We start from the raw sequence: 15638 nt of genomic DNA on the forward strand, positions 1-15638 counted from the left end.
CCTTTTGTGCAATTTCTTTCAGGATTTTCAGCTGTAACTTTGTACTGTATAAAGCAGTTCCATATACAGTGCCAAACTTGGTGTTCTTTGGTAAATGCTTCAGTGTTTGTTAGCTCTTGTGATGCCTTTGCTTTTGGTCAGGGGTTGGAAAGCTGCCTCACCCATGGTTTATTCTATACCTCTTCTGACTGTTAAGAATAAGAATTAAGTCACTTAACCAGAACCATCACTTGGTAAACATGTACCGATTTCAGCGCAGTCTTTACTACTTCAGTGTGAATATCTTCAAGTATCAACTACAGAATGTTTTACTTGTTAACAAAAGAAAATAACTGCTCCTGTTATTAGGTAGCTAGGAATTATTTTAACTTGTAAACCACTGGAGCTGTATGTGTGCATTATGGTATAGTATGAACCCCTTGCTGAGATTACTGCCAGGTAATTTATGATCCATATTGGTTATGGGTATGGCCTCGAGCAGAAGAAGCACCAGGTTTTTTTTGAGAATGTAACTGTTAAAATAGATAAGGGAGAACCAGTGGATGTGGTGTATTTGGACTTTCAGAAGGCTTTCGATAAGGTCCCGCATAAGAGATTAGCATGTAAAGTTAAAGCACATGGGATTGGGGGTAAGGTACTGACTTGGATAGAGAACTGGTTGGCAGACAGAAAGCAAAGAGTTGGAATAAACGGGTCTTTTTCCGAGTGGCAGGCAGTGACTAGTGGGGTACCACAGGGATCGGTCCTTGGACCCCAGCTATTCACAATATATATTAATGATCTAGACAAGGGAACTAGATGTAATATCTCCAAATTTGCAGACGACACAAAGCTGGGTGGGCATGTGTGCTGTGAGGAGGATGCCGAGAAACTCCAGGATGATTTGGACAGGTTGGGTGATTGGGCAGAAGCATGGCAGATGCAATATAACGTGGATAAATGTGAGGTTATCCACTTTGGTAGCAAAAACAGGAAGGCAGATTATTATCTGATTGGCAATAGATTGGGAGAAGGGGAAGTGCAACGAGACCTGGGTGCCCTTGTGCACCAGTCGCTGAAGGTAAGCATGCAGGTGCAGCAGGCGGTTAAGAAGGCAAATGGTATGTTGGCCTTCGTAGCAAGAGGGTTTGAGTACAGGAACAAGGATGTCTTGCTGCAGTTGTACAGGGCCTTCGTGAGACCACACCTTGAGTATTGTGTGCAGTTTTGGTCACCTTATCTGAGGAAGGATGTTCTTGCCATGGAAGGAGTTCAGCGAAGATTCACCAGGCTGATACCTGGGATGGCAGGAATGACGTATGAGGAGAGATTGAATCGATTGGGCTTGTACTCGTTGGAGTTTAGAAGAATGAGAGGGGACCTCATTGAAGCTTATAAAATTCTAACAGGACTAGATGCTGGAAGGATGTTCCCGATGGTCAGGGAGTCCAGAACCAGGGGTCACAGTCTAAGGATAAGGGGTAGGCCATTTAGGACAGAAATGAGGAGGAATTTCTTCACCCAGAGAGTGGTGAACCTGTGGAATTCTCTACCACAGAAGGCAGTAGAGGCCAATTCATTAAATATATTCAAGAAGGAGTTGGATATATTTCTCAAGGCTAAAGGGATCAAGGGGTATGGGGAGAAAGCAGGGACCGGGTACTGAATTTGGATGATCAGCTATGATCGCATTGAATGGCGGAGCAGGCTCGAGGGGCCGAATGGCCTACTCCTGCTCCTATCTTCTATGTTTCTATGTTACACACAGTTACTCTTGTATATCCAAATTTCTGAGGGGTGGAGAAACTAAGATGCCCAAATTTAAATGTGAAAATCAACTTTAAAACAATCCCTTCAAGCAGCACTTTCATACGGAATAAACCCCACTGACCTGAATGTCTTAAACTAACCTTCAGGAGCGTGCCCAATATTGCACCTATCTGAATACAGTCCCCACCACTTAAAACATCTGTTTAAAATAGGTAGTCATTTATATTGGCCAAAAAGAGATAACCATTTAGAAATCACCCTGACCCAAAGTCACGGCAGCGTTTGTGTGATGGGTAGAATCCCAGAATCAGAGGGGGCGCACTTACTGGGCCCGGAGAAAGGGAAACACACAACCGATGGGAGGGAGCTGGAAAATGTCAATTAGCTCATCAGAGTCCCAAGCAACATTCCATAAACTAAAATAACAGAAAATGCTGGAAACACTCAGCAGGTCAGGCAGCATCGAGGAGAGAGAAACAGAGTCAACGTTTCGGGTCAAGGACCATTCGTCAGAACTCCATAAACGAAACTTGGCTGCCTCTCTGCAGCCAATAAGCAGCCCTTTCACAGATACAAACAGAAACAGAAAATGCTGGGAATACTCAGCAGGTCAGGCAGCATCTGTGGAGAGAGAGTGTTAACGTTTCAGGTCAATGACCTTGCGTCAGAACCCTGTCACAGAGTGGGCGGCTCCGAAAAGAGTCTTTAATTTGTAGATTCATTCTTTACCACTTTACTTGCTCTTGGTGCTCCTAGTGCCGAGGATGGTCCTGGTCGTCTTGCTGTCATGAGCCGTGTTGTTAGTCAGCGCTACGATTGAGAATAACAGCCAGGTGGACAGGAGGTCCGGCCCAGACATGTTCTGCATATTGACCCTTATACCAGCCATCGTGTTCGAACAAACACGCCTGCTTTAAGTGATGGGGACTGTATTTCTAGTTCCAACAATAGCTTTCCTATGATCATAGACATTACAACTTAGTGCTCTGGTCTTGTACTCTAGTAATGGGTCACGGTTGTCCAAAATGACTTCCCATCAGTCTGGGCTGGATTGGAATCCAGATACAAGATGTAAATGTCCCAAACCTTAACTGCAATACAATTGTTAAAAATATTTTTACAGGATAGAGTACCCTCCAATGCATCATCTTTGCTGTTATTTCTGGTCACCTAAAGCACTTGAGTTACATGCAAGTTATTGGAACAACCACTTGCCCCTCCATTACATTTTCAATTAAAGGCTAAACTTCCTCATTGCTACTCTGTGATTTTGAATGAAATACTTAGCTGTGAATTCTCACTGGGAGCAACCACCATGTTATACACAAGCACAACTTGTATAAAGCCCACTGCTAAATCCACAAGGATTTGTACAACAGAGTTCAGTTTGCACAGATTCACATAATGCCTCTACAGTTCCCCACATGGATACCGCCTTCTGTGGAGCAGGTGGATTTACACAGAGTGCACAGAAAGCAAGGACTTCCAGTGCTGGAAACTGAAGAGTTTATTTGGTTTTTTTTGTGGATCAGTTTCTGAAGGCAAAAAGTTGAAACACCAGATTGTGTCTTTTGCCTATAGCATAAAAACAATGCTATACTTTCAATTCGTCTATTTTTATATTACATTTGACTGGAACGTAAAAGGAAAATATGTTACAGAAAGATTTACAATATATTACACCTAGACGCACAGGTTAGCGCTGTCCATTTTGGCAAACAACCCACTTGTCTGTCCGTCCATAGCCTACCTGCTAATGTGCATAAATATATTTTTTAAAGCTATTACAGTATCACAAGTACTAAATAGGTATGAGGCAGCTACACAAGTTTGAGAGATGAGATAATCTACTTAAGCTTTGCTTTTGCTGTTTACTTCCAGTTAGCAGAAAGTATGAGGCAGTTTTGCACTATCAATTATCTTCCAGTGCAGTGAGGCACCTGGTCCCGTATGCACATGGAAAGGTGTTTTTAAGATAAAGTTAATTTCTAAAATGTTAATATAATCACCTCCTATACAAGATAACAGCTGTGATACTGGTATTTAATAGGCACATACTTGTCCTCCACTGGGCTGGTTCGCACTGGACTGTGCAGTCTCGTGGCAAACAGTAGAATGTGCTGTTTGACTTGAATATACCATCATGAGCTATCTGAGCTTTTATACTGAATACCTTGAAGCAGTGTTAAAAGGCTTCAAGTGCTTCAATTTATTTTGCATGTTGACCAAACTCTAAATTGGTTCTTCTGATCTTGCTATTAATGGGCAGCAAGGAGCTATGCTCCATCTCCCAGAGCAACACTAACTGTCGCAGGTTAGTAAGTGGCCACGCCCTTTGTCAGTGTGGCAGAGATTGTCATAGGTCCCTAAAGCTGGCATCAGTGAACTCACTCTGACCAGCGCAGTGCTTACTGTCCAATCAGTGATGTGTGTATGATTCTATATAGAAATGAGAAGATACACATTAGGGTACAGTAGGATTTGAAAAAATATATATATATATAAATAATGAAATATGCATGTTTGGATTGACCCTGTGTGGGAACTCACCATTTTAGAATCTCACTGAACATAATCTGCTTATTCCATATTCAGCAGTATCAGATGTGGACTCCCTGATACCACCTCTACTGCTGCATCACTGCTCTGTGTGCTCATCTACTTTTGCTTCATGTGCTGTACTGGGACAACAATTCTGCATTTGGTGCACTTAGATCAGGGAATGTGAACTCTAAACTCTTATGCCAATCATTTACGATTCTTTAACCTCTCAGATGGCACCCATTAACCTCTTATTCTTGAGGTAACGAAAACTGCATTTAATCCATGAACAAGTTCTTGCTCAAAAGGACAGCCAGCTTTTCATAGTCCTATCTCCTGCTATGTTCTGTGCAACTTGTTGGACAACCACTAAAGTAATTTAACAACACACTGCTACTACTGAGAGCTGTCTTCTGTGGTGTAATCTTCATTGTTTAATTGGCAGGTTCCACCACCAGATTGCAACAGTTCTTCATCTTCACTATCTACTTCCTCATCCTCCTCTTCCTCCAGATCTTGTATGGGCAGGCATGTCTTGGAGCCTTTGCAGATCTTTAGATGTCTAGTCAAGTGATACTTTGTCAAGAATGCCTTTGAGCACTTCTCGCAGATGAAATCTCTCCTTCCTTCATGTGAGTTGAGATGTTTCTTTAAGTGAGTTGTCCTCCAGAAGAGCTTGTCACAATTTGGACACTTGATTTGCCGCTCTCTGCACAAAAACATACAAAAACAGTTCTTTAAAAAAAAAAGTTCAATAAAATGCAATGCTTATTTTTAGTAGATACCACGTACGGTTATATATAATATATTGAAGACAAAGATCCCCTAATCTTCACTGATGGCCTAAGATGCTCATTAGCAATATGATCATTTCAGCTAACCTACTTCCTAGGGTCTTCCCATCATTCGAAGCTACAGCAGCTTGCATGAGTGAGCAGTAATGCTGCCATTAAGTTTGGGGCTGCTTTGGTCCACATCGGCCCTTCCCAAAGAAACCAGGTGACATTGATTTAACCTCTCTTGCGGTGATCCTTGTAGGTGTCAGCCGTGGCTAAGAGATAGTACTCTTGCCTCCGAGTCAGTAGGTTGTGTGTCCAAGCCCCACTCCAGTGACTTGAGCGTATAATCTAGGCTGACACTTCAGTGCAGTACTGAAGGAATGTTGCATTGTCAAAGGTGCCGTCTTTTGGATGAGTCATTAAACCAAGTCTGCATGCTCAGTTGACATGAAAGATCCCATGGCACTATTCGAAGAAGAGCAAGGTAGTTCTCCCAGTGTCCTCAACCAACACCTAAACATTATCTGGTCATCTATCTCATTGCTGCTTGTGGGACAAAGGCCAGGGCAGGTCTACCCAACGTTTTGGAAATAGTGGGTGTTTCTGAATATGTGAAGTCTTCTTATGAACTTGTCATGGTAAGTTATTGCCCAACTACACAATTGTTACTGGCGGGGCATGGGGAAGACCAAATGACCACTGAATCAATGCCACACTGCCAACAGCGTGGTGTAAATTAACAATGCCTCAAGGTTCTTGCTGTTCATGCCACTTCTTAAAAGCCTTCGTCTTATGGGGTTGTTATTGGGTTCAGTGGACATGTGGCTGGATATCCTATCTTTTAAAATTTTATAAAAAATAATTGATCCAGCTGCAGTTAGTTATGTGATTATACTGTATCAGGGAGAAGATATATTAATTGGAAGATGGCTAGTTACATTAAAACTCCCATTATTACTACCGTATCACATTTTAAAACTTAATTTTGTATCATGCCCAAATAATAACGCAATTAAAACCTCTAATTACTAATGTGGTGGTGCAGGAGAGCAAGAAGCTCATATTAACACTATATATGTGCAATGAGAATGTATTCAATAGATTTTCTGTGTAAAATGTTAAGCATTTGTTTTGCAATATAGTGGCTAAGAGAATCATGATGTATTTTTCCAGGTCCCTTTGCCACTTTCAAGAGAAGCACAAACAGTGCACGGCTTGCCAGTGGTATACAATGCTCCATTCCTGCAGCCAACATGCTGAAGGAGGTGATTGGTTTAGTGTTAAGAGCATATCTGGAGGGTATGTTTCGATTCAGTTTGAACTATATCTGATCGGGACACTGGATTCTGCAAATATCCTAATCAAATACTCAGTGCTAACAGGAAAGGGGAGCCAAACCTCAACCAGCTAGTGGTTGACTTACTGTGTGTGGGTCAGCATGTGCTGCCGGAGGTCCTGCCGCCGCATGAACATTTTCTCACAGTAATCACATTTCAGGTTCTTCTCCCCTGTGTGGATTATCATGTGAGAGGCTAGGTGAGCTTTCTGAGTAAAAGACTTGTCACACATTTCACAGCGGTAGTTTTTTTGACCTGGAAAAAAGAATGTAAATATATGTATATATTGTAAAAAGTTATTCAGGGTATAAGCCACTTCATTGCATTACACTCATTTGCATTGATATTCTATTACTTTTCATTTGTTTCAGGTCAAAGGAAGAATAAACTTGCATTTACATGCTGAAACCTTTATCCATGCCTTGGTCACCTCCAAACTCGACTACTACAATGATCTCCTGGCCGGCCTTCTATCTGCCACCGTTTGTAAACTTCAACTCATTCCAAAACTCTGCTGCCAGTAACCTATCCTGCATAGTCCCACTCGCCCATCAACACTGTCTTTGCTGAACTATATTGGCTCCTGGTTCCCCAATGCCTCAAATTTAAAATTCTCATCCTTGTGTTTAAACCCTTCATGGCTTCATCCCTCCCTATCTCGGTAACCTCCTCCAGCCTTACAACCACCCCCCCAACCCTGTGATCTATCTATTCCTTTGAAATCTTACCTCTTGCACATCCTCCCTCCCTTTGCCTCACTATACCTGGGCCCCATGCTCTGGAATTCCCTCCCTAAACCCCTCTGCCTCTCCACGTACCTCTCCTCTTTTAAGACCCACCTTAAAACCCATCTCTTGGACCAAACTTTTAGTTACTCCTCCTACTATCACCTTCTTAGGCTCAATATTTATGTCATTGTAATGCCTCTGTGAGGTGCCCTGGGATGTTTTCTACATTAAAGGCACTATATGAATACAAGTAGTTGTAGTAGCGCCTTATCACATCTTTCAGAAGCAAGTGCTTCAACAATAATTAATTACGTTGAAGTTCAGTGACTGTAGCTCTATGGGCAAATGTGCACACAGCAAGATTCCACACCTAGCATTGAAGTCAATGACCGGTAAATCATTTTTTTTCAGGTGCTATTAGTTGAGGGAGAAATGTTGGCCAGGACACTAGAACCGCATACTCTTCCTTGAATAATGCCATGGGACCTTTAACATCCATCTGAACCACCAAAATAGGCAGGTGCACAGCACCTCTAACAATGCAGCACTGGCATGTCAGCATAGATTATGTGCTCAAATCAACTACATATATCACTTATCCAGATTAATTTAATAAGTTGCATGAAGGAGGTGTTACAATGTGGAGGGTTATATGGTCTTGCCAGTTGTGGGGAACACAAGTGTTAGCACCCAATTTCATTATTTGGCAGCTGATTCTTGGTGAAATCCTGTCCTACTTACAGAGAGTGGGTTTAGAATTTGCTTATGTATGAAAGGCAGACATTTCTAAGCTGTGAAGTGTCAATGAATGGGCCCACAGGTGGAAGTTCACCAGTCTCGAGAAGTATTGAATTTAAAAAAAAATTGTTCAATAAAATATCAGAACAAATGCACTGTTCTCTTCCGTTATTTTCATTGTTCCGGGTGCACAGGGAAAATTGAAGAAAAAGAAATGTTTAGTGTATTGAAAACACAGGTCCCCGATAGGTTGCGATGCCCAACGGTAAATGGAGCAGTAAGTTGAGCGTAGTGTGCCTACCTGTGTGGATTTTGAGATGAGTTCGCAGGTTGCTGGGGTCGCTGAATGCCTTGCTGCAGAACTCACATTTGTGTGGTTTCATCCCCATGTGCCCCATCATGTGAACGTTCAGTTTGGTGGAGGAGGTGAATGCTCTTGGGCAGATGGAGCACTTCCACTTCCTTTCCCGACTCTGTCCATGGCTGCTCAGATGCGACTTCAGCTCACTGTATGTCCCGTACGCCTTCCCACAGTGACACATGTGCACATCAGGATGCTCAGGAACTCCTTCAACAAAATAAATGCACATATGTACACATTCCACTCCTCTGGGTCAGTAGATGCATCTCATGGTATGATACAGAGCCACACGCAAGAATAAATGCTTTTGTAATCTTGGTGAGGGAAGGAGGAAAGGGAAGGAATTTTTTTTTAACTCTTATATAAGCCACCTTATAGGGGTGTTGACATATCCTGGAACTGGTGAGAACCAATGAAAGAGGAGGTAACATAACTCCAGGTTTCCCGCCCACCCAGATCTGAATTTCCATGAGGGAGTAGAGCATATAAAACTGGGACCTCTATTTATACAGCAACATACATCATCAGGAACGACATAGCAGATAGCTCTATTGCTCACAGTAATGTTTCTAAGAAAATCAACATTTTGAAGCCATAATGCCAACTTCTAATTCCCAGAGATGCCAAACTGTGTGGCTACATACAGTAAAGGTCAATAACAAACATTAACATCCATATTCAGACTTTGCAAGCCAAGTCTCACTAAACTGAATTTCCTAGCTTTTGTATGAATGGAGTCAGAAGATAATTAAAGATGAACAAGTAAGAGAGGGGAAAAGAGGCAAGTTGAACAAAAATCAGAGAAAGAAATAGTACAATATTTCAAAAGCTTACAAGGCATACCCACACTTTTTCTGTGATGTCAGTCTTTGGTCTAATGACTTTGAAATCAGGCCCCTGGGTTTCTGTACAAACAGGTCTTTGACCAGTAACCCAGAAAAATAACACCTGACTCTCAGAACATTTGCATACTGGATACCCAGGTATACCACAATGGCCCGGAATTTGTAGTTAGTAACGAAGCGAATGGTGCTCGCTGCTGACCTCGAAGAAAGCTGCCCACAAAGATCTAGCGATCTCTGTGGCGTCAACTTCAGCTGTCTCGACCTTTGTTTGAATCTGGCACCAAAACAAGCGCATCCCAAGCGTCTAGCAACAGTCCTCAAGCTGGTTAAGCAGCCAACCACATTGAAGAATTCTCACAGACAGTAAACCAGGAAGTAAAATGTACAGATTCTAATTTACTTTTTATAAATTTTACAGAGAGTGAAATAAAGATTAGGACATACACACATGATTAGGATAGAAGCTGAAATATCATAAACTTAAAAAAAAATTAACAACTTGTAATTCTTAATCATATTAATGGAAAAATCTGACATGCCACAAATATAAATTAGTTTTTCAGCGCCTGAATGGTTGGTCAGCAGTCAGTACGCATTACACCTCTTTCAACAAGGCTTAACGTGTTAGGGTTTTTTTTTAACAGCGATATTTCATCATAAAAAGGGACGTTTTCATCCTTATATGTAATTTCAACTGATTGCTGGCTCTGGGGAGTTTCACAATGCAACCTGTGGCAGAGCAGTGAATGACTGACCGCAATTTCAGGATTTCCAAGTTTATTTGAACATGCGCTAAATCCTGAAGTTACGGTCAATTTCAGAGGGGTAATGATGGCAAAAGCTGACCGCAAAATCCGGGCCAATGTTCCACAGAGTCCCAGATAGGATATCTAATGGAGAGATTTCAGCCCTGCTAAGGTGCATGGGTAATATCTACCACTATTTAAGTGCGACCTCAAAACTCATTCTGAGTTGGGATAAGCTTCCTGAACTATCCATAGTAATTAACTAATGGAAATCTAACACAAGTGAATGGTAAGACTGACCTTCCAATTCCACTTACCAAGTTGCCTTGAATAGTCCCTGCTGTAGTAAAAGAGTAGCTCATGGTCAGGAGGGACCTCCCTGGATGTACTGAAATAAATCTTCCCATTGTGAGGATAGGCCACCAGGTTTTGCTCCTCCCGAGTCCTAGAGGAAATGTAACAGTTGTAAACCTACTAAAAACATTTCAATTTTAACCCCCTCCAATTCAGGGTGTCACACCTCCGTGTTTTCATGGCACTGGCAGGATAAGGAGCCATGAATCTACAGCCCTTTGACTAGCACATCAGCAGGAGGCTCAGAGATGTCGTGACATTAAAAGAAACCTGGGTTGTGGAAACAAGCTGAACCCAATCTCCTCAAACAGGCTTCCGATGAATTAATCCTTTGAAGCTGAGCCTTGTGTCACGGGGTTGTGGAGCGTGCACCTACCTTCCCCCACGCAAGCAACTGTTAATCTCGGTCAAGGCACCTTCGAGAAAAAGAGCTGCATTTTTACATAGAGGAAAAGGGAACGTTTATTACAAATGCTATTGGTATTTATGGGCATATGCAGATCTGGAAACACGGTTCCCTGCATTCCCCTCTCCTATATTTCATAAGGAATCCAGGGGCTGAGAGCAAGTCACATGGCAACAAGTATTGATGTCAAAAGTTGTTACAAGACAAGGCTTGCAACGCAGACTCAATTAATCAGACAATGAATTTCTAGGGCTAGTGTAAATGACTAAATGATTGTCCATTATTGGGGGGAATGTTAAGTGGCAATCTGATTCACCAGGATATCCCATTACTCAGTGCAACGATGACATTTTACAAGCAGAAATTGAAATGATTTTTATCATTCAGTTGGCAATTACATGGAGCAGCAAGGGTAGCGAACATTAAATACTTAATCTACTGTGTCTGTTTGGACAACTGTGTTAGAGGCATCATTGCACTGCAGTAGTCCCCCTCTCAGAAGGGGAAAGAAAAAAAGAAACCTGCATTTATATAGCACCATTTATGTCCTCAGAACTTCCCAAAGCATGTCACAGTCACTGAAGTGTAGTCACTGTTGAAACACAGGCAAACACAATACCTAATTTGCACACAGCAAGGTCCCACAAACAGCAATGAAATAAATGACGAGATGGTCTGTTTTAGTGATGTTGGTTGAGGGATAAGTGTTGGACAGTACACTTGGAGAACACCCCAATCTTCTTCAAATCAGGCCATGGGATCCTTTATATCTATCTGAGAGGGCAGATTAGGTCTCAGTTTAAATTCTCATCCAGAAGACAGCAGTTCCTCAGTACTACAGTGTCAGCCTAGATTATGTGCTCAAGACCCGGAGTGATCCTTCTACCATTGAGCCAAGGCTGACACAAAGAATAAAAATAAATAGAACCAAATTCAAAATTTACAAAGTCAATGATCCCAGAACAATTCTGACACCAGAAATTGAGATATCGCCCGCGAGGCCAGCTCTAACCAACTGGTGTTTGTATAAAGTGACTGCACCACATGAAAGAAGAGGAAAGAAAGGGAGAACAGAAAATAAATAATTGTGACAATTTTTTTAAAAATTCTGGAAGAGGTATGCAAGTGTCAGCAAATTATACTGGATTATGCACAATAATAAGATCCACTGAGCAATAATTTCAGACTAAATTGGTAAAAGGACATAAGCACTGGGAATGGAATATTTTCTGCTCCCAGCATCAAGCACTCACAGTTCTGGTACACCTGAAGCCTCCTCTACCCAGCCCATCAAGTACTCTCAGCCCAAGTAAAGCACTCCTGGCTGGCCTCCCATATTCTACCCTACGTAAACTTGAGGTCATCCAAAACTCGGCTGCCCGTGTCCTAACTCGCACCAAGTCCTGTTCACACATCACTCCTGTGCTTGCTGACCTACATTCGCTCCTGGTTAAGTAATGCCTCGATTTCAAAATTCTCATCCTTGCTTTCAAATCCCTCCATGGCCTCGCCTCGCCTCGCCCTATTTCTGTAATCTCCTCCAGCCCCACAACCCCCCCCCCGCCCCGAGATATCTGCGCTCCTCTAATTTGCCCTCTTGAGCATCCCTGATTATAATCGCTCAACCATTGGTGGCCGTGTATTCTGTTGCCTAGGCCCTAAGCTCTGGAATTCCCTGCCTAAATCTCTCCGCCTCTCTACCTCTCTTTCCTCCTTTAAGACACTCCTTAAAACCTACCTCTTTGACCAAGCTTTTGGTCATCTGCCCTAATTTCTACTTATATGGCTCGGTGTCAAACTTTTTGTCTTAAAATACTCCTGTGAAGTGCCTTGGGGCATTTTACTATGTTAAAGGCGCTATATAAATACAAGTTGTTGTTGTTGTTATTAGTTAAATACAAGAGTTAAACTACAGTGCATCATCATGCACACTCAGGACAGGTATAGGTTGGGATGAAACTCCATCTACATAGTCCCACATGCCTTAACCACAGCCTCTGAAAAGCACCCCGTCATATCAATATGATATTTCCATTACCCCACATAAATAATCCACCAGGAATTGAGTTGAAACTGTCCCAAACTTCCTTCACTTAAGACCACTATAGCTCATGAGAGAGGAAACTTTCATCCCATTCAGTCTGACTTTCAATGTGACCCAGAGGTAAAATGTCAGTCCTATAAGCAGCCCTGCCACTCAATCTCCAATTCTATTTAACAGTTTTTTCACCGTGGAGGGTCTGACGTAAACGTAGGGTTTTTTGTACTTAATAAAAAGACCAGTCCTAGTGCGAGCAAGCACTGAGTGCGAGTCATCAAAGAGTGCTGTGAGTTTGGGTAAGTGTGAGAGTTCTTTAATTGTTATTTCTCTTTAAATCATTCTTGATAAGATTACTTACGCAGTTTAAGTAAAGGGGAAAAGTTAAATATTTGGGATTCTGTTGGTTTAAGAAGAGTAAAACAAGGTTACACTGCAGTAGGAGTAAATTGGCACAGCAGGCAGTGGAAACCAGTTTTCTAACCAATCAGCAGGGGTGACTCATTTGGCTGTAAACAAACAAACAGTATAAAAAGACCAGTCCTAGTGCGAGTCATCAAAGAGTGCTGTGAGTTTGGGTAAGTGTGAGTTAGGGTAAGTGGGGTGTTAGGTGCTCTTTTCAAACTTTAACTCTGTGGGTTGTAGTTAATAAGGCCTTTCTGGTGCAGAGTGACTGTTGGTAAACCATTTAACTGGTGTAACTAGAGGGATTGATTTAATTTAAATCCAATTAATTAAAGGGGATACTAGCATCTAAAATCGGGCAGAGGGGGTCCATAACTAACAATAAAAAATTTAATTAATTACATAGAATGGAGCAGGTGATGTGTTACTGTTGCGAGATGTGGAAGCCGGTGAACCCCATTGAGGCTCACGGTGATTACGTCTGTGACAAGTGTCTGCTGCTACAGGAACTCCAGCTCTGTGTTGATGAGCTGGAGTCTGAGCTTCAGACACTGCGACACATCCGGGAGGGGGAGAAGTACCTGGACTCTGTGTATCAGGAGGTGGTCACACCTATGAAGTTAATTAATTCAGATGTAGCCCATGGTTAGGGACAGGACGGTGTGACTACGAGTGAGGCAGGTATGGGGATCCAGGAGGTAGAGCTGGAGGAGCCGCAGCCCTTGCTCTTGTCCAACAGGTTCGAGGTTCTTACTCCCTGTGGGGACAGGAGCAGGGACTGCAGGGAGGATGAGCAACCTGGCCACAGCACCATGGAACTGGGGGCCATTCAAGAGGGGGGAATAAATAGAAATGTTGTAGTGGTAGGGGATAGTATTATTAGGGGGATAGATAGAGTTCTCTGCAGCCGAGAGCAAGAGTCCCGAAGGCTGTGTTGCCTACCCGGTGCCGGGGTTAAGGACATCTCCTCTGGGCTGGAAAGAAACTTGCAGTGGGAGGGGGTGGATCCAGTTGTCGTGGTCCATGTTGGTACAAACGACGTAGATAGGACTAGGAAGCCGGTTCTGTTAAAGGAGTATGAGCAGCTAGGGGTCAAATTAAAAAACACAACCTCAAGGGTAATAATCTCTGGATTATTACCTGAGCCACGAGCGAATTTGGCTAGGACAAATAAAATTAGAGAGTTAAATGCGTGGCTCAAAGACTGCTGTGGGAGAAATGGGTTTTGCTTCCTGGGACACTGGCACCAGTACTGGGGCAGGAGGGAGCTGTTCCGTTGGGACGGGCTTCACTTGGCCAGTGCTGGGACTAGAGTCCTGGCGGATCATATAACTAGGGCTGTAGAGAGGGCTTTAAACTAGTGGGGGGGAGGTTCCTAGAGAGCAAATAATAAAAATGACAACAGAGAAGGTCATAGACTTAGGTAGCAGTGGGGAAATTAAAAACCAGAGCGTGTCAGGATGGGGCAGAAGTTATGGAGTAAAAGGTAAAGTAATAAAAAGGGCAAAAGCAGGAACTAAGTGTCACAAAACATATTTGAAAGTTCTCTATCTGAATGCACGTAGCATTCGTAACAAAATAGCCGAGTTAATGGCACAAATAACTACATATGGGTATGATCTTGTGGCCATTACAGAAACATGGCTGCAGGGTGACAATGCCTGGGAATTAAACATACCAGGTTATTTAACGATCAGGAAAGACAGGCAGGAAGGAAGGGGAGGTGGGGTGGCTATGTTAATAAAGGAAGGAATCACTGTAATACAGAGAAATGATATTGGGTCAAAAGATCAGGATAATGAAACAGTTTGGGTGGAGGTAAGGAATAATAAGGGGAAAAAAACTCTAGTGGGCGTAGTCTATAGGCCTCCGAACAGTTGCAACTCTGTTGGACGGAGTATCAATCAGGAAATAGTTGAGGCTTGTAATAAGGGAACATCTATAATTATGGGGATTTTAACTATCATATTAATTGGACAAATCAAATTGGGCAGGGCTGCCTTGAGGATGAGTTCATTGAGTGTATTAGGTTTCTTGAGCAGTATGTAACTGAACCGACCAGGGGGCAAGCAACCTTAGATCTGGTCCTGTGTAACGAGACAGGATTAATTAAAAATGTCCTAGTAAAGGATCCCCTTGGAATGAGTGACCATAACATGTTTGAATTCCATATTCAATTAGAGGGTGAGAAGGTTGGATCTCAAACAAGCGTGCTAAGCTTGAATAAAGGAGACTATGAAGGTATGAGAGCGGAATTGAGTAGAGTGGATTGGGAAAATAGATTAAAGGGTAAGACAATACATGATCAGTGGTGTACATTTAAGGAGTTATTTTACAACTTCCAAAAAAAGTATATTCCACTGAGGAGGGTGTAAAAGAAAAGGCAGCCATCCGTGGCTAAGTAAAGAAATTAAGGATAGTATTCGACTAAAAACAAGGGCATATAAGGTAGCCAAATCTAGTGGGAGGATAGAGGATTGGGAAAACTTTAAAAGACAGCAAAAAATAACAAAAAGATTGATTAAGAAAGGGAAGATAGATTATGAAAGTAAATTAGCAAAAAATATAAAAACAGATAGTAAGAGTTTTTATAGTTATATAAAAAGAAAAA

The 15638-nt window shown here is 42.3% G+C and overlaps 1 protein-coding gene across 3 annotated transcripts in view; it reads right to left on the reverse strand.

Moving 5' to 3' along the window:
• Positions 1-3232: 3232 nt before the first annotated feature.
• prdm4 (PR domain containing 4) overlaps positions 3233-15638 on the reverse strand; it is a 50621-nt gene continuing 38215 nt past the window's right edge. For all 3 annotated transcript variants that reach the window (XM_086008974.1, XM_086008976.1, XM_086008975.1), the window contains exons 9-12: positions 10142-10269; positions 8174-8440; positions 6493-6661; positions 3233-4999 (exon numbers count right to left, since the gene is read on the reverse strand). In XM_086008974.1, the coding sequence (XP_085865100.1) occupies positions 4687-4999; positions 6493-6661; positions 8174-8440; positions 10142-10269 (877 nt within the window). In that variant the 3' untranslated portion in view covers positions 3233-4686. The remainder of the gene's footprint in view (positions 5000-6492; positions 6662-8173; positions 8441-10141; positions 10270-15638) is intronic.

The sequence above is a fragment of the Somniosus microcephalus genome, chromosome 16, assembly GCF_052327205.1.
Source record: "Somniosus microcephalus isolate GS21.2 chromosome 16, FLI_Smic_1.0, whole genome shotgun sequence".
In the NCBI taxonomy this organism is placed as follows: domain Eukaryota; kingdom Metazoa; phylum Chordata; class Chondrichthyes; order Squaliformes; family Somniosidae; genus Somniosus; species Somniosus microcephalus.